The sequence below is a fragment of the Delphinus delphis genome, chromosome 15 (assembly GCF_949987515.2).
Source record: "Delphinus delphis chromosome 15, mDelDel1.2, whole genome shotgun sequence".
NCBI classification, from domain to species: domain Eukaryota; kingdom Metazoa; phylum Chordata; class Mammalia; order Artiodactyla; family Delphinidae; genus Delphinus; species Delphinus delphis.
In genome coordinates, this window is record NC_082697.1 from 21,188,030 (window position 1) to 21,207,201 (window position 19,172).

The following is a 19,172-nucleotide window of genomic DNA, read 5'->3' on the forward strand; positions in this document are numbered from 1 at the left end:
TGGCTTGGTTCAACAAAGGTTTATTTGTCAGTCACACAAAGTCCAGTGAAGTCAGGCAATTCTCAGGACAGTTCTCCTCCAAGGAGTGACCCAGAGATCCAGTCTGCTCTCATCACATGCCTCTGCCATCTCACTCTGTAGTTCCCACAGATGCTTCTAAAGAAGAGAAAGTGTGGAGGAAGCACACTGGCTCTTAATTGCCTTGGCTCAGAAGTTACACATATCATTTTCATTCACATCTCTTTAGCTAGAACTGGTCACACATTCTCTCCCATCTCTAAGTATACTGAGAAGTGCAGTCTGCCTATGTCTCCAGAAAAGAGAGGAAACCCAGGCCGGAGTGGGAACCTATAGTCTCTACTCAGAGGATTTGAACAAAACAGTGAAAAAACTTGACCTAACAGACATACATAGATAACTCTGTGTCCAACACCTTATTTTCAGACACATAAAACAATTTACAAAATTTGACTATAACCTGGGCTATAAAGCCAGTCTCACCAAATTTCAAAGAACCAAAATCATATAGAGCATATTAGCTAACCAGCTATTTCTTATAACTAAGGTATAAATCAATAATAAGAGATAATTAGAAATTTCCATATGCTAGGAAAATTTTAAATACACTTCTAAATAATCTATGGGTTAAAGAAGAACTGATAAAGGAAGCTAAAAAATATTTTGAATGAACTGATAGCAAATTAATTCATATAAAGATTTGTGAGTGTAGGTAAATCAGTACATAGAGGGAAATTTATAGTCTTAGATACATATGTCAGAGAAGAAAAGAAGCTGAAAATTGATAAAATAAACATCGACTCCAAGAAGTTGTAAAAAGAATGTCAAGGCATGGGACTTCCCTGGTAGTGCAATGGTTGGGAATCTGCCTGCCAATGCAGGGGACACGGGTTCGATCCCTGGTCTGGGAAGATCCCACGTGCCACAGAGCAACTAAGCCCATGCACCACAACTCCTAAGCCTGTGCTCTAGAGCCCACGAGGCACAACTACTAAAGCCCCCACAGCTAGAGCCCGTGCTCCACAATGGGCAAAGCCACCATAATGAGAAGCCCGCGAGCTGCAATGAAGAGTAGCCCCCCACTTGCTCCAACTAGAGAAAAGCCTGCGCGCAGCAATTAAGACAGAACGCAGCCAAAAAAAAAAGGAATGTCAAGACAAATTCAATAAATGTAGGAAGAAGTAAATAATAAAGGCATGAACAGAAAATAATAAAATAAGAAAGCAAAGATTAAAACAGAGCCAAAAGACAGTTCTTTGAAAAGGTAGTAAAATTGATAGACCCCTGAAGGAAACTGGTCTAGAGAAAAACAGAACTGGCACCAAGAAAACAATATTAGGAATAAAAAGTGGGACATCACTACAGAGGCTGCCAGCATTAAAGAAAAATGAGGGTATTCTGAACAACTTTGAGTCAATACATTTGAAAGTTTAAATGAAACGGACAACCTGGAAAGGTGTAATATACCAATTTTGACTCAAGACAAAATAGAAAACCTAGAGAGTCCTCTAATAATTAAGAACACTGAAAATCCCTTTCATTAAGAAAACTTTAAGTCTAGATGGTTTCACTGGCCAGTTCTATCCAACATTCAAAGAAGAAACAATTTTAGCTTCTAGAGAACAGAGAAACAGTAAATAATCCCCAATTCATTTATGAGAGTAACATAACCTGCCTACCAAAACAGCAAAAGGATACAGCAAGAAAAGAAAGTTACAGGCCAACTTTACTCATAAATATAAATGAAAACTCCTTAATAAAGTGTTAGCCACATAAATCACTATATAAAAGGATACCACAAAAGTGGGCTAATCCCAGGAAAACAAGGTTGATTTAACAATAGAAAATCTATTCATACAATTCAGCACATAAACTGATTAAAGGACAAAAACTACACGCAGAGAACCATTTGATAAAAAATTTATATTTAGTCATGATTTTAAAACTAAAAAAAATGACAATCTACAACATTATGAACAGAAGGGAATTACCATAACTTGATAAAGATTATGTCTGTGGCTACCATAATTAATGGTAAAATATTGCAAGCTTTTCCTTTTGAGATCAGGACGTCAAGGATGCCCACTGCACCCATTTTATTCAACATTTTACTGGCAGTCTTATCCAGTGCAGTGAGGCGAGAAAAAGAAATAAAAGATGTAAGAGTTGGAAAAGAAATAAAAGTCATCTTTCAAAGGTGCTATAATTAGTATATATAGAGAAACCCCAAATGATCTACAACTATGTTATCTAAATTAACAAGAAAATTTAGCATTTTTATTGGATTCAAAATAAACATATTAAAAATATGTTTCCATATAATCACCCACTGAATTATTGAAAGAAGCTACTGGGGGGAAGATCTGCACTTGGGGGACAAGAAGGTCTTCTGAACGTTCAGAGATAAACCTGTCGGAACAGGCTACCCTGTGTGTGAGTGAGCTTCCCGTCACTGGAAGGGTTCAAGCAGGGACAGGATGGCCTGTGTCCAGGGGTGTTGGAGAAAGAAACTGGGCTCAGAGTGAGAGGCTGGTTCTCCCCAGGCTGGACCTCAGCTCTTCTCACACTTGTCCCTGGGAGGCAGCCTCTCTCCTTTCTTCTGGTTCCTCTCAGAATCAACTTAATCCTTCGGTAAAGTGGGTAAAATAAACCAGGATTTATGGCTCCAGAACATGTTGTAACAATCCCTAATCTTATCGCTGTCCACTTCCTTCTCCTAGGCTTTCCTTTCAGAGAAAACCCACAACGGCATTTCTCTTGCCCTGTCTCCTGCCCCCGCCCCCGGCCCCACCAGACTTATCTACCAAGTTCAAGTTCTGTGGCAAACGGAACAGCTCCCCCGATGGCTGTAGGTGCCGGTCTAGGGGCTTCTCCACAAGCACAAACTTGAGTGGGTTCACCCTGTTCAAAGCCTTCAAAGTCTCCCCGCTGCCTAGAGTCATGGTTTTTTTCCAACAACAGACCCCTTTGATAAAGGCAAATCTTTCCTTGCAAATAGCACCCCACTGAGTATTTACTCGGTTCCCAGCACCGTGCTAAGGCTTTACGGGCTTGATTCATGGAATCCCCCATGAGTCCCCATGAGGTAGGACCTATTATTAGCTCCCCAGGTCACTAAGTGGGGACTTGGGACTGGGACTTTCTCAGTTCAGGCCACACACTCTGAAACACCATGCCATCTGGTTTGGTTTGGTTTGGTTTGGTTTTTGTAACTGTTTTTCCAGTGAAATTTAACATAGTCCCTTAAAGGCACAACACAAAGGCACAACACGGAACAGTGCAGCTGCTTTCACTGGAGCAGGGATGGAGGGCCTGGACTTCTCAGCTTTGCCACCTTATCCCCCAAAGCAGCTCCCCCATACCACCCAGCCACCATCCATAATCCTCACCAGAGGGGCCCAGGAGGTAGAGCACATAAGCATGCAGACCTGGGTCAGTCCTGTGCTCTCTAGCTACCTGACCTTGAGCCTTGGTTTTCTCACCTGCAAAATGGGGCTAATAGGCCTTCCTACTTTCGTAGGGTTATTGTGAGGATTAAACGAGATGGTGAATGTAAGGGTTCATCATCCAGAAGGTGCTGCATACATGTTGTCTGCGATTATTGGTGGTCTCTGTGGATTGGGGTAGCCCCTCGGCACCTCCCTCTGGACTCTCAACATGGCAAACCGGGGGCCATGAGCTCTGGAAGATGCCGCAACCCAGGTTCACGTCACCTGTTGAAAATTCATCCTCTGGTCATAGCACTTTGCCGGGCCCACTGTGCCTTTACCTGATTGGTCGCTGTCTGTCTCCCCCCAAGACTCTAAGTGCCATGAGGACAGGGATTGTTTCTGGTTTTGCTAGCTGCATCCATAGTGCCTATCACCAGGGGGTGCTTAAGAAACACCTGTTGAATTAAAAAAAAATTAAAGTCCTTGGGAAGATGATAAAACTATAACTCTGAAACATAATTTGTTAGAATCACAGAACTCCAGGGCTCAAAGGGGGCTCAGAAACCAGCCAGACAATTTCCTCAGAGGAAACTGAAACACAGGGACAGAGAAGGACTTCCCGGGATGCAGAGTGAGTGAGAACAGGACAAGAAGCCAGGCCTCTGTGTGACCCCCTCACCTGCCATTTCCCATCTGTCATAAGCCCCACTTACCTTCACCATTGGCACTTGACGAATGCTAACTGATCACCTCCATCAGCCCTAAGATCTTGGCACAAAAACTCCAGAAGCTGCTGGCAAAGCCTCCTTTCCGGTAAATTCTTTTCTTAGCTCTGGAACTACTGGTTCCAAAGATGCACAACCGGTTCTGAAAATAGCCATTTCACCCCAAATTAAGAACAAGCCCTGTTTTTGAGGATTCTCAATTTGGGGTTCCTCTCAGGCAGAGTTCTAGACCATCTGAGTTGGCAGGGACCTGAGATATTCTGGGCCAATTCCAGAAGGGGAAACCGAGGCCAGAGAAGGACAGAGACTTTCCCAAGGTCACACAGGGAATCAGTGACAGGGCTGGGACGAGAACCTGGGCTCTCCACTCTCTGGCCAGTGCTCCTGTCTCTACAGCAGGCTGTAAGTAGTCGGACTGGATTAACTTGAAGGTACTTGCAGGCTCTGATCTGAGGCTAATAGAGTCTTCTTTGAACAGGGGTGTGGTCTTCTTCAGACTGTGGTCAGCTGTGCAAACTCCTGTCACAGGTCCTCAGCACAGAGTAACTTTCTACGTGCAAAAATGACAATATGGCATTCCAAAACAAATTGGCATTCCAAGGACAAACTGATATTCCAAAAAAACAAAATTCCAAACTGGTATTCAAATTAGTTGCCAACATTAAAAAACTATTTTTACATGCAAATCCAGGATTCCACATTCTCTTAGAAAAATCAGACAATCTGGTAATACTGATCTTCCCTTCCGGCGTGCGACACTTGGCTGAACTACACAGCGGTTGTCACACATTTGCCTGTCCACAGCTGGCCAAATTGCCTCCTTCCTATTGCCTCCCCAGGTCCTGAAGGCATCTGAGTTTGCAGCCCCTGTTCTATTGAGATTTGCGAATCCCCTCTGTAACTATTCCCCAGATAAGGGGTCACGTAGGCACTGTTTGTTGCCTCCAGGGAGTTTGCTTCCAGTCTGTTCCATGGTTGGCCACGTAGATGGTGGTGGGGAGAGAGAGCTTGATTTGAACCATGGCCGATCTGAATTCATGTATAACAGGTCATGCTGTAATGTACTTCCAAAGCCTAATGAACTTTAATTACCTCAGAACCAGGACTGAACATGCTTGTTTTGGTTGAGGCAGATAAGAAGGCCCCTCTTGGAAATGACTTCATAGACTGTCAAGCCATTGAAATGAAATCCAGATGCCATTGCATTCTGGGCAAACTAGGGGTCAAGTCTGGATGGCCCTTTGGAAGTTTTGAAGGCAACCAGTGCCGATATCAAGAGGGTCTGGAGGTCTGTCTTCAGGTTCTTGAGCAATGACAGCACTCAGATAAATAATGCCTTTCTATGACCTTGCCAGGGGCTGTCACCACCAACCCGTGTTTCATAATCCATGGAGGTGGGGGAGGTTTAGAGTAAAGACAGGCCGCTGAGCAATCCATCAGGAGGTGGCCCAGGAAATCTGGGCAGACACTCTTAGAGAGTTCTTGGCAAGCTTCAAATTTTGGAACTTTAAAAGCAATGGCTTCGTTCCTACCACACGTATCAGCAGTCAAATCTCAAAGCCAACAGCAATATTAGAGTCCAGGAGTATTCGATATGGGAGAGCCCTTGTATGTTTCATCTCGTCTAACTCTCTACCTTAATTGAGAAGTACCCTACAGCACCCCGGACAAGAAGGGTCAGCCAGCCTTGGTGGGGCAATGTCTTCCTGATAGTGGGTCAGAAGCTGTCCCCACTGAAACGTCCAACTCCTGTCCCCACTTTTATCCTCAAAATAAGAACCATTTTTATGCCTGCCTTTATCTATGTACATTGAGCACCACCATACTTGCCCTCTCATCTGCAGGCTAAACTGTTCCAAGTCATCCTTCCTGGGAGGCCTTGATTTTGAGGCCTAGCTACTGTCCTGCAATTGGCCAGTGCCCCTTTTCAGCATCTTTTCACAACAGCTGTGACTTTAAAAGGACACAGTTCTTGCTCTATGGCCTCCAGAGAAGAACGGCTGAGTCCAGCTGTACCACATCCCAGGCTCACATGCCCAGTTTGCACTGATTGTTCCATAACAGTAAACAGCTTTTAGTTATTTAACAAACACTCATGTAGCTCAGCTTACTTTAGCAATATTCATTAAATCCCCATAACCCTCGGAGTTACGAGTCTATTATTGTCATCCCTGGTGTACAGATGATGAAACCAAGACACAGGGGAGTAAAGTCACTCGGCCAAAGTACCAGTTAAGTGGGGAGGCTGGGGGGCTTCCCTGGTGGCGCAGTGGCTAAGAATCCACCTGCCAATGCAGGCGACACGGGTTCGAGCCCTGATCTAGGAAGATCCCACATGCCGAGGAGCAACTAAGCCGGTGCACGCCACAACTACTGAGCCTGTGCTCTAGAGCCCACGACCCACAACTACAGAGCCCGCACGCCTCGAGCCCGTGCTCCACAACGAGAAGCCACCGCAATGAGAAGCCTGCGCACCGCAACGAAGAGTGGCCCCCACTCGCCGCAACTAGAGAAAGCCCTCGCGCAGCAATGAAGACCCAACGCAGCCATAAATAAAATAAAATAGAATACAATTTAAAAAGTGGGGAGACTGGGACTCAAACTCAGATCATTGGAGTCTGGAGCTGGTGCCCGTAACCTCCCTGTGCTGCCTCTCTGTGCAGTTGTTCATGTTAAGCACAGCGATGAAGATCTCTAGGGAGATCTGGAAATACTTTGTCTCCTGGGTAAGTCAGCCTCAACCTGAGATGTGAAGTGACTTGCCTTAAGTCACTCCATTCTGCAGTGATGGAGTTGGGACTTCACCTGGGTTCCAAGTTCAGGGCTCTTTGCTCTAGCCTAGAGCATGCCGAGTGGACTCATCAGATTTAATTGAAGGGGAATCCTCCAGGGGAGCAACATCACAAAGATCCTACCCAGGGAAGTGAAATGCATTCTAACCTGGCTTTGAGCCCACATGCATATCTAACAGTCCACAATTACCCAGTGGGTTCCCGGTCCAGGGAGACAAAAACTAATTAACCTAAGCATCTGATATTTTGAAAGTGCACGTTAGGAAATACATGGAGACCTCATTAATTCATACCCCAATAATTCAGCAGTCATCATGGTCTCTTGTTGGGCTGAAGTACATATTACATTAACCCAGAGATGGGCAGACTTTTGTAAAGGGTCAGATAGTAAATATGTTGGGAAATGTGGTCATACACAGCCTGTTGACTCCTGCACAGCTGCATGAACGTGTTCCTGGGGCCTGAAACATTTCCTAACAGGAAGGTAAGGAGCCCTCACAGCTAGTGCTGGGCATATCACCTTGTTTGCAAATATCTTTCCCCTGTTAACAGGTTTGATGTATATGTCTTTGTTCTGCTTAAGTGGCATCTGGCCAACCCCACTGCTTATATCTGTTCCTGGGGAGAGGGAACAGGGTCCTCCTCCTGCAGCACAATGAAGGGCACATGCAGACCATCTTCCTGTGTCAGCTGCAGGACAGGACCCGCTGACCATGGGGAACCAGTGCTATTAAAGCAGGTCTTGCTTTCTTCTGTGAGTAAAGCATCATTCCATCTAGTGCCTATGTGAGCTGTGTCTTACTTGGTGACTCCGACACCTGAAACCATGCACCTTAAATTTCTTACTATCTCTGCCTTTTAATTGAGGTATTTAGACATTTAATGTGATTATTGATATGATCAGATTTTAGCATATCACCTTGCTATTTGTTTTCTACATGTCTCATCTATTCTTTGCTTCATTTTTTCCTTTTTCTGCCTTCTTCTGGAATATTTGAAAATAATTTTTATGATTTCATTGCATCTCCTCTGTTCACTTATTAGCTACAGCTGTTTGTTATTTTCATGGTTGTTTTAGACTTTGCAGTGTATATTTTTACCTTATCACATTCTACTCTCAAGTGACATTATAACACATCACGAATACTATAAGATCCTTATAATAATACTTCCATTTCTCCCTCTTCTGACTTTATGCTTTTGTTGTCATATATTTTGCTTTCTTGTATGTTATAAAACTCGAAGTACATTATTATTTTTGTTTAAACAATTATCTTTCTTTTAAGATTTTCTTTTTGATGTGTAATATTTTTAAAGACTATTGAAATTGTTACAATATTGCTTCTGTTTTATGTTTTGGTTTTTTGGCCACAAGGCATGTGGGATCTTAGCTCCCTGACCAGGGATTGAACCCACACCCATGCATTGGAAGGCGAACTCTTAACCACTTGACCACCAGGGAAGTCCCTCGATTATCTTTTAAAGACATTTAAATTATAAGAAAAAAAATTATATACTTCCCCATGGAGTTATTTTCAGTGCTCTCCATTCCTTTGTGTAGATCCAGATTTCTATCTTGGTATCATTCTTCTTCAGATACCATTTCTTATTGTTCAGGTCTACTGGTGATGAATTATTTCAGCTTTTGTTGCTTTGAAAACATTTTTCTTTCATTTCCATTTTTTTCTCTCTTTTTAAAAATTAAAGTAAAATTGACTTACAATATTAAATTAGTTTCAGGGATCAAAACAATATTAAATTAGTTTCAGGGGTACAATATAGTGATTCAATATTTTTATACATTACAAAGTGATCACGAGAAGTCTAGTTAACATCTGTCACCATACAAAGTTATTCCAATATTATATTCCCCATGCTAAACATTACATCCCATGACTTATTTTATAATTGGAAGTTTATATCTCTTAATCTCCCTCACCTATTTCATTCCACACTATCCCCTCTGGCAACCACCAGTTTGACCTCTGTATCTATGAGTCTGTTTCTGTTTTGTTTGTTCAGTTTGTTTTTTAGATTCCACGTATAGTGAAATCATATGGTATTTGTCTTTCTCTGACTTATTTCACTTAGCATAATACCCTCTAGGTCCACCCATGTTGTCACAAATGGCAAGATTTCATTCGTTTTTATAGCTGAGTAATATTCCATTGTGTATATATACACCACATCTTCTTTATCCATTCATCTGTTGATGGGCATTTCGGTTGCTTCCATATCTTGGCTATTGTAAATAATGCTGCAATGAACATAGGGGCACATGTTTCTTTTAGAATTAGTGTTTTTGTTTTCTTCACAAAAATACCCAGAAGTGGAACTGCTGGATCATATGGCAGTTCTATTTTTAATTTTTTAAAGACTCTCCATACTGTTTTCCACAGCAGCTGTACCAATTTACATCCCCACCAACAGTGCACGAGGGTTCCCTTTTTCTCCACATCCTCACCAGTACTTGTTATTTCTTGTATTTTTGCTGATAGCCATTCTGACAGGTATGAGGTAACATCTCATCGTGGTTTGATTTGCATTTTCCTGATGATTAGTGATGTTGAGCATCTTTTCATGTGTCTGTTGGCCACCTGTCTTTGGAAAAAAAGATCTATTCAGGTTCTCTGCTCTTTATTTTCCTCTGCCCATTTAAAAAAAAAATAGGGTTGTTTTTTTGATGAGTTATATATTTTGGGTATTAACCTCTTTTTGCCAAATTGTTCACACACACCTTCTCCCACTCAGGTTTTTGAAAAATTTCCTGATTTAACAATCCATTGCTTGTTTAGTAGCATATTGTTTAGCCTCCATGTGTTTGTGTTTTATGTAGTTTCTTTTTTCCTTGTATTTTATTTCTCATCTCATACCATCATGGTCAACAAAGATGCTTGATATGATTTCAATCTTCTTAAATTTATTGAGACTTGTTTTGTGGTCCAGGACGTGATCTATCCTGAAGAATGTTCTATGTGCACTTGAAAAGAATGTGTACTTTGCTGCTTCTGGATAAAATGTTCTATAAGATATCTACTAAATTAATCTGGTCTAATGTGTTGGTCAAGGCCAGTGTTTTCTTACTGATTTTCTATCTGGGTGATCTGTCCATTGATGTAAGTGGGGTGTTAAAAGTCCCCTACTATTATTGTGTTACTATAAATTTCTCCCTTTATAGTCATTATCTGCCATATGTATTTAGGTGCTCCTCTGTTGGGTGAATATATATTTTAAATTGTTATATCCTTTTGTTGGATTGATCCCTTTATCATTATGTAATGTCCTTCCTTGTCTCTTGTTACAGTCTTTGTTTTGAAGTCTATTTTATCTAATCATTGCTACCCCAGCTTTCTTTTAGTTTCCATTTGAATGGAATTCATTTTACCATCCCCTCACTTTCAGTCTGTGTGTGTCTTTAGATCTAAAGTGAGTCTTTGTAGGCAGCATATACATGGGTCTTGTTTTTTTATCCATTCAGCCACTCTGTCTTTCATGGAGCACTTAGTCCATTTACATTTAAAGTAATTATTGATAGGTATGTACTTATTACCGTTTTGTTTGTTTTACGGTTGTTTTTGTAGTTCCTTTTTTCTTCTTTTGTTGTCTTCCCTTGTGATTTGATGACTATCTTTAGTGTTGTGTTTGAATTCCTTTCTCTTTTTTTGGTGTGTGTATTATAGATTTTTGGTTTGTGGTTACCATGAGACTCATATATAACTATGTAAATATGATTATTTTAAGTTGATGATCTCTTAAGTTCAACACATTCTAACAACCAAGCATTTTTATTCCTCCTATCCATATTTAATGTTTTTGACATCATATTTTACATCTTTATGTTTTCTTTATCCCTTATTTATTGTGGATATAGATGATTTTATTACTTTTGACTTTTAACCTTCCTGCTAGCTTTATAAGTGATTGATCTACTATCTTTACTATATGTTTGCCTTTACCAATAAGATTTTTCCTTTTATAATTTTCATATATCTAGTTGTAGTCTTTTCTGCCTAGAGAAGTCCCTTTAACATTTCTTGTAAAGCTAGTGCTGAACTATTTTAGCTTTTGCTTAACTGTGAAACTTTTAAAAAATATTTATTTATTTTCTTTATTTTTTTGGCTGCATCAGGTCTTAGTTGCAGCACTTTCATTTTGGCATGCAGTCTCTTCGCTGCAGCGCTCAGGCTTCTAAATGTGGCGCGCGGGCTTCGCTCTAGTTGTGGCGTGTGGTTTTCTCTCTCTAGTTGTGGCGTGCAGACTCCAGGGCACATGGGCTCTGTAGTTGTAGCTCACGGGCTCCACAGAGTGTGGTCTCTGTAGTTTGCAGCACATGCGCTCTCTCATTGAGGTGCGTGAGCTCAACAGTTGTGGTGCGTGGGCTTAGTTGCCCTGTGGCGTGTGGGATCTTAGTTCCCCAACCAGGGATCAAACCCACGTCCCTTGCATTGGAAGGCATATTCTTTACCACTGGACCACCAGGGAAGTCCCTGTGAAACTCCTGATCTCTCTTTCAAATCTAAATAATCGTCTTGCTGGGTAGAGTATTCTTGGTTGTAGGTTTTTTCCTTTCATCACTTTAAATTTATCATGCTATTCCCTTTTGACCTGCAAAGTTTCTGACGAAAAGTCAGTTGATAGTCTAATGGGAGTTCCCTTCTATGTAACTGGTTGCTTTTCTCTTGCTGCTTTTAAGATTCTCTCTTTATCTTTTTTTGCCAGTTTAATTATAATGTGTCTTGGTGTGGACCTTTTTGGGCTCATCTAGTTGGGACTTTCTGTGCTTCCTGGACCTAGATGTCTGTTACCTCTCCTAGGTTACAAAAATTTTCAGCTATTATCTCTTCAAATAGCAACCCCCCCTTCTCCTTCTGGGTCCCCTGTAACGGAAATGTTAATATGCTTGATGTTGACCCAGAAGTCTCTTAAACTACCTTCATTGTTTCAAATTATGTTTTTCTTTGTTCTGTTCAGCTTGGGTAATTTCACTGTGTCTTCCAGTTCACTGCTCTGTATCATCTAATCTACTGTTGCTTCCTTCTAGTGTATTTTTAAATTTCAGTTATTGTATTCTTCAGCCCTATTTAGTTCTTTATATTTTCGCCCTCTTCATTAATCTTCTCACATGTTCATTCATTCTTCTCCTGAGTTTGCTGAGTGTTGTTATGATCATTACTTTGAACTCTTTAGGGCGTAGACTGATTATCTCCACTTCACTTAGTTCTTCTGGAGTTTTGTCTTGCTCCTTCGTCTGGAACATATTCCTATGTCTTCTCATTTTGCCTGTGTTTATTTCTGTATATTAGATAGGTTGGTTATGTTTCCTTATCTTAAAGAAGCGGCCTTATGTAGATGTCCTATGGGGCCCAGCATCACACTACCCTCTGGTCACGAGAGCTGTATGCTCTAGGGGTGTCCCCTATGTGGGTGGCATGGGCCCTTTTGTTGTAACAGGGCCTACTACTATGGGTGTGCTAGTAAGGGGGTGCTGGGCCCTGGTCTGGTTGGCTGCCAGGCCTTGCCTTGTGCAGTGGTGGGCTGGGTTGGGTCCTGGGGCAGCTGACTGCTTGGTCTGGGGGGTCCTGGGACTGGTGCTGGTCTGCTGGCAGGTGGGTAAAACCCTGGCACTAATGGGTCAGAGAGAAGACTGCAAAGTGATGCTTGCCACCACCAGTGTCCTCATGGTAGAACAAGCTGCCCCAGATGGCTGCCTCCAGTGTCTGTGTCCCCAAGGAGAATCCCAATTGCCTCCTGCCTTTCCAGGAGGCTCTCTAAAGTTAGCATGAGGGTCTGATCCAGGATCCTTTCAAATTACTGCCTCTGCACGGGGACCTGGAATATGTCAGATTTTGTGAGTGCCATTTAAGAGCAAACTCTCTATTTCCCACAGCTCTCCAGCTCTCCTGTATGCAAGCCTGCTGGCCTTCAAAGTCAATGTTCTAGGGCTTATCTTCTCAGTGCAGGACCCCTAGGCTGGGTAGCCTGATGTGGGGCTCAGATATCTCACTCCTTGGGAAGAACCTCTGCAATTGTGATTATGCTCTCAACTGTGTGTCACCTACCTGGGTGTGTGGGTCCTGGATTTACTGTATCTTCACCTCTCCTACCCACCTTGTTGTAGTTCTTTATGTCGTTAGTTGTGGAAAATCTTTTCTGCTAGCCTCCAAGTTGTTCTCATAGATAGTTGCTCTCTAAACAGTTATAATTTTGGCATGCCTGTGGGAGGAGGTGAGTTCAGGGTCTTCCTACTCTGCCATCTTGGCCACACCCCCACCCATTTTTTAAGGACATTTTTGCTAAATACAGAATTCTACATTTCCCCCCCCCCTTTCAACACTTTAAAGGTGTCATGCCATTCCTTTCTGGTTTGCATAGTTTATGATGAGAAGTCTGCTGCTACTCTGATCTTTGTTCCTTGGTATATGTTTCTTCTTATTCATTATCAGTGGTTTAGCAATTTCACTATGATGTGTCTTAGGATGTTAAGTTTTTTTCATGTTTGTTCTTCTTGAGGACTACTGAGTTTCTTGGACCTATGCCCCTTTAACATTTTTATCATATTTGGGGAATGGCCATTATTTCTTCAAATATGTTTTCTGTCTCTTTCTCTCTTTCCTCTCCTTCTGGTATGTATTTCTGACAGTTGGTATTGTTTCACAGGCTACTCTTTTCATTCCCTTTCCAGTATTTTCTCTTTGTGCTTCATTTTGAATAATATCTATTTCTGTGCCTTTAACTTCACTGATCTTTTCTTCTGCAGGGTCTAATTTCTTCTGCTGTTAATCCCATTCAGTTTATTTTAATTTCAGATAGTCTATGTATCATCTCCAAAAATTTGATTTGGATTTTTAAAAAATACATTCTATGTCTTTCCTCATTATGTTCATGTTTTCCTTTATATCTCCTTGAGCATTTATAATGTTAATAATATCTGTTTAAAATCTTTGTCAGCTAATTCTATCATCTGTGTTGTTTTGGATCTGTTGAATTATTTTTCTCCTGGTTCTGATCATATTTTTCTGCTACTCTGGTGATTTTTTTTTGTGCCAAATATAATAAACTTTACATTGTTGAGTGTTGGGTTTTGTTGTATTTCTTTAAACAGTGCTGGACTTCGTTCTGCCAAGCAGTTACTTGCAGATCAGTTTGAGGATTAATACTGAGCTTGTTTTATGGCAGGCTAAAAGCAACCTTTACTCTAGGACTACTTTAGCCCCACCACAAAGGCATGACCTTTTCAGGATTCTATCCAACACTGTGTATTACAATGTCTCTTCTCTGGCTAGCAGAAACTTCAACTATTCCCAGATCTCTGTGAGCCCTGGGAATTACTGCTTTCTGTTTTTTCTTTCTCTGGTGGCATGGAGTTTCGTCCCACATATGTCCTGATCAGAACTTACCTAAGGGTCAAGGGAGCCCTCTGTGGATCTTCTGAGCTCTGCCTCTATGAAGCTACCTTCTCTCTGTTATTTCTCCATGTAAATTTTAGATGCCTCAGCTTTCCTGAACTCTGACCCCTGTCTCCCAGTTCAGTGATACAGTGGGCGTCTGGTTCCCCATCTCTGTGAAGACTGGAAAAACCTAAATGAGTAAGATGGGCAACTCCCCTCTTCCTGTGTGTTTTCCTTCTCTCAGGGAGTCACAGCCCTGAGATGTCCCAATGCTTCCTGATGTCCAATGTCTGAAAACGTTTGTCTCATATATTTTGTCTGCTTTTCTAGTTGTTTATGGCGGAAGGCAGTTCCCACAGCACTTAATCCTTCATGGGTGGAACTGAAAATCTCTATCCTAGTTGTTTTCACCATTGGTTTATACTTTAAAATATCATTTAACTAATAGATGGTGACTTCATTAAAAGTTGTTAGAGACAATTTAAGAAAATTGTGTTGGGAGTTAGTTCATGAATATTTTTGAGTTTCACAATTCTACCAGGAAGTTAGGCTCTGTCAAGATTTTATGAAAAGTTGAACTAGGAAAAGATCTTCAAGGTTAACTCGAATTGATCAAGACACAACCCATTACTTAACCTTTAAATTCACTTTTTAAAGTGTTCAAGATTTTGACAAGGGTGCCAAGACCACTCAAGGGGAAAAAATAATCTCTTCAACAAATGGTACTGGGTGAGATAACTGAATATCCATAAGCAAGAATGAAGTTGAACTCTTACCTCACACTGTACACAAAAACTAACTAAAAAATGCACCAATGACCTAAATATAAGAGCTGAAAGTGTAAAATCCTAGAAGAAAACATAGGAGTAAACTTTCATGACCTTGGATCTGCAGTGTTTACTTAGATATAACACCAAAAGCACAAACAGCACAAGAAAAAATAGATCATAGACTTCATCAAAATTTAAAACTTATATACATCAAAGGACACTATCAAGAGAGTGAAAAGACACCTGCAAGATAGGAGAAAATATCTGCAAACCATGTATCTGGTAACAGTCTAGTATCCAAAATATATAAAGAACTCTTACAACTCAACAACAGAGACAACCCAATTCAAAAATGGGCAAAGGACCTGAATAGACATTTCTCCAAAGATATACAAAGAACATTAAGCACATGAAAAGAAGCACAATGTCATTAGGAAAATGCAAATCAAGCCCACAATGAGAGAGCACTTCAATACCCACTAGGATAGCTATTGTTATGGGTTGAATTGTGTCCCCTCCCCTGCAAAATATGTTGAAGTACTAACCCCTGGTATCTGAGACTTTGACCTTATTGGGAAATAAGGACTTTATAGATGTAATCAAGTTAAGATGAGGTGATTAAGGTGGGCCTCAATCTAATATGACTGGTTTACTTATAAAAGGGGGAAATTCGGACAAAGGCACAGAGGGAAGATGGCCATGTGAAGATGGAGTCAGAGATTAGAGTCATGCTACCACAAGCCAAGGAATGCCTGGGGCTACCAGAAACTGGAGGAGGCAAGGAAGGATCCTCCCCTAGTGACCTGGAGGGAGCATGGCCCTGTGAACACCTTGATTTTGGATTTCTAGCCTCCAGAACTGTGAGACAATGAATTTGCTGTTTTAAGCTACCCAGTTTGTGGTACTTTCTTATGGAGCCCTAGGACACCAACACAGCTATAATTTTAGAAATGGAAAATAACAAGTGTTGGCAAATGTGATGGTTAATTTTATGTGGCTGGGCCACGGTGCCCCTATATTTGGTTGAACATTATTTTGGATGTTTCTGTGGTGTTTTTAGGATGAGATTAACATTTAAATGGATGGACTTTTGAGAAAATCAGATTACCTTCCACAATATGAGTAACCCATCAAAGGTCTTAATAAAACAAAGACTGACATCTCCCCTTGAGCAAGAAAGAATTATGCCGGCAGACTGTCTTTGGACTAAAACTGCACCTATTTCTTGGGTCTCCAGGTGCTGGCCTACCCTGCAGATTTTGGACTTACTAAGCCTCCACAACTGTGTGAGCAAATTCCTTAAAATAAATCCCTATCTATCTACCTACCTATATCAATATCCTATTGATTCTATTTCTCTGGAAAATCCTAACACAGCAAAGATGTGGAGAAATTGGAACCCTCATCCATTGCTGATGGAAATGTAAATGGTGCAGCCATTGTGGAAAATCATTTGGTGGTTCCTCAATTAGTTAAACACAGAGTTATCATATGACCCAGGATTTCCACTCCAAGGTATATATCTAAAAGAATTGAAAACAGGTGTTCAAACAAAAATTTGTACAAGAATATTCATAGCAACACTATTGACAATAGAAGATAAAAACAACTCAAATGTCCATCAACTGACTGATAAATATTGATGGATATCCATACAATGGAATATTGTTCAACCATTAAAAAAATAAAATTCTGATACATGCTATAACATGAATGAATGTTGACAACACTATGGTGAGTGGACAAAGTCAGATGCAAAGATCACACGTTGTAAAATTCCATTTATATTAAATATCCAGAATAGGCAATTTCATAAAGACAAAAAGCAAATTAGTGGTTGCCAGGGTGTTGGGAGTAGGAGTGACTGCTTAATGACTATGGGGTTGCCTTTTGAGGGGATGAAGATATTCTAAAACTAGGTTGTGATGGTTGCACAACATCGTGAATGTATTAAATACCAATGAATCATACACTTTTAAAATGGCTAAAATGGTTAATTTATATTGCGCATTTTACTACAATTTTAAAAGGTGTTCAAATATACAGAGAAGGATAATTCTTGAACTTACTAATTAAGAAACAAATTGAAGATGTGGAAACGGAACTTTTTAAGTTAACAAAAATAAAACAACAAATCAAGAATTAAAGGTTGGGCTTCCCTGGTGGTGCAGGGGTTAGGAATCCGCCTGCCAATGCAGGGGACATGGGTTCGAGCCCTGGTCCGGGAAGATCCCACATGCCACAGAGCAACTAAGCCTGTGTGCCACAACTACTAAGCCTGTGCTCTAGAGCCCGCGAGCCACAACTACTGAGCCCGTGTGCCACAACTACTGAAGCCTGCACGCCTAGAGCCCGTGCACCACAAAAAGAGAAGCCATCGCAATGAGAAGCCTGAGCACCACAACAAAGAGTAGCACCCGCTCACCGCAACTAGAGAAAGCCCGTGCGCATCAATGAAGACCCAACGCAGCCAAAAATAAAATAAATAAAATTTAAAAATTAAAAAAAAAAAAAGAATTAAAGGTCATAAAATATGTGTAACCATTGCGATAAACAAGTAGTCTTGTGGAACTACAATCACAAAGCAAGTTTTGTCTCCTACCATCTCCTGAAATCCAACTTGTGGGACTAGCGTATCCCTTAGTTCTAGAAGAAAATCAGGCCTTGACAACTTCTCTAGTCAATCTTACATCATCATCATCATATCATCCTGTAGTCACACTTAAGATGCAAAACAGTCTCAGTTCAGAAGTTTAAACGTCCAATTCCATTATAATAAAAATGGCTTATCATTTGAAGTTGAGGCCTTCTCTGGGCCTGCTGCAGACCATAAGCCAGCATCAGGGAAGTGAGGCCTTCTTTGTGTATTAAGGCTTCTGACCCTCCTGGGGTAGGGCTGTGGGAGTGAGGAAATGAAGGCAAAGCAAGAAAACAGCCTTAGTTGAGGCTTTGTGCTGACTGGGCACTGACTTGGCAAGAGTTTAACTGTCTTTCTCATGTGGGCTCCTCCAACGCTCCTCAGGGTGGCTCATCCGTCCTCTCCTCTCTCCCTGTCATGCCATCTTCATGCCCCAGGGAGCCCTCAAGGGTGACGACTTCCCCATGACTCTGCTTTTTGATCCTTCATCAGCACCGCGAGTTGGAAGTTCATCTCCTGGAGTAAACCCTCGGCTCTTGCTCAGGCTCTGAGATGACTGCGTGCCAGTTCTATTGCACGCAGCCCACATCTGGTGCTTGGGAGGCAGAGACACATCCCTGGCCCAACAAGCTCTGGGAGTGGAGGCTGCACCCACCTCTGCCACCTCTCCTTTGCTCCATCATCAAAGCACCCAGCCAGCCACTGGTATCTCATCCTTTAGATTTTTCCAGGCCAGGGTCTGTACAGTCTATCAGATTGTCACCCTACAGGGGATGCACATATTAAGCTCCAGTGAGGCCCTTTTCCCTAGCCTTGAGGTGAGCACAACTGGCACCCATTACTCTTGCTGAGGAGACTCCAAACACACAAATGGCTCTCTTCAAAGAAATCCCCACCAAAAATTCTCCTTCTTCAACTCTTTTTTTTTTTTTTTTTTTGTGGTACGCGGGCCTCTCACTGCTGTGGCCTCTCTCGTTGCGGAGCACAGGCTCTGGACGCGCAGGCTCAGCGGCCATGGCTCACAGGCCTAGCCGCTCCGCGGCATGTGGGATCTTCCCGGACCGGGGCACGAACCCATGTCCCCTGCACCAGCAGGCGGACTCTCAACCACTGCGCCACCAGGGAAGCACTCCTTCTTCAACTCTTAACTCTTCTTTTATATCCTTGATGTGGGTGAGGGAGTTTAAGATGACTACAGGTTTTCGACCACCTCCATTATAAATACAGCATATGGTATACTTATGTGGTATCTATTGCTGCCTTGCAAAAAACATCTATTTTAACCTCTTGTTGCATGTGCATTTAAATAACTACAATCATCTGAATATAGTAACAGCTACTATTGAGCCCCTACTTTGTCCCAGACATGGTACTAGGTCCTTTTTACAAACATCTCATTTAAAGTTATTA

The 19,172-nt window shown here is 41.6% G+C and overlaps 1 protein-coding gene across 6 annotated transcripts in view; it reads right to left on the bottom strand.

Moving 5' to 3' along the window:
• RPRD1B (regulation of nuclear pre-mRNA domain containing 1B) overlaps positions 1-19,172 on the bottom strand; it is a 77,130-nt gene continuing 57,958 nt past the window's right edge. For 3 of the 6 annotated variants that reach the window (XM_060030805.1, XM_060030807.1, XM_060030803.1), the window contains one exon: positions 1-156. In XM_060030805.1, the coding sequence (XP_059886788.1) occupies positions 52-156 (105 nt within the window). In that variant the 3' untranslated portion in view covers positions 1-51. Of the gene's footprint in view, positions 157-3,787; positions 3,905-8,483; positions 8,657-8,730; positions 9,564-19,172 lie in introns of those variants that run through there. The other 3 variants (XR_009522088.1, XM_060030806.1, XM_060030804.1) reach the window with 3 other exon arrangements.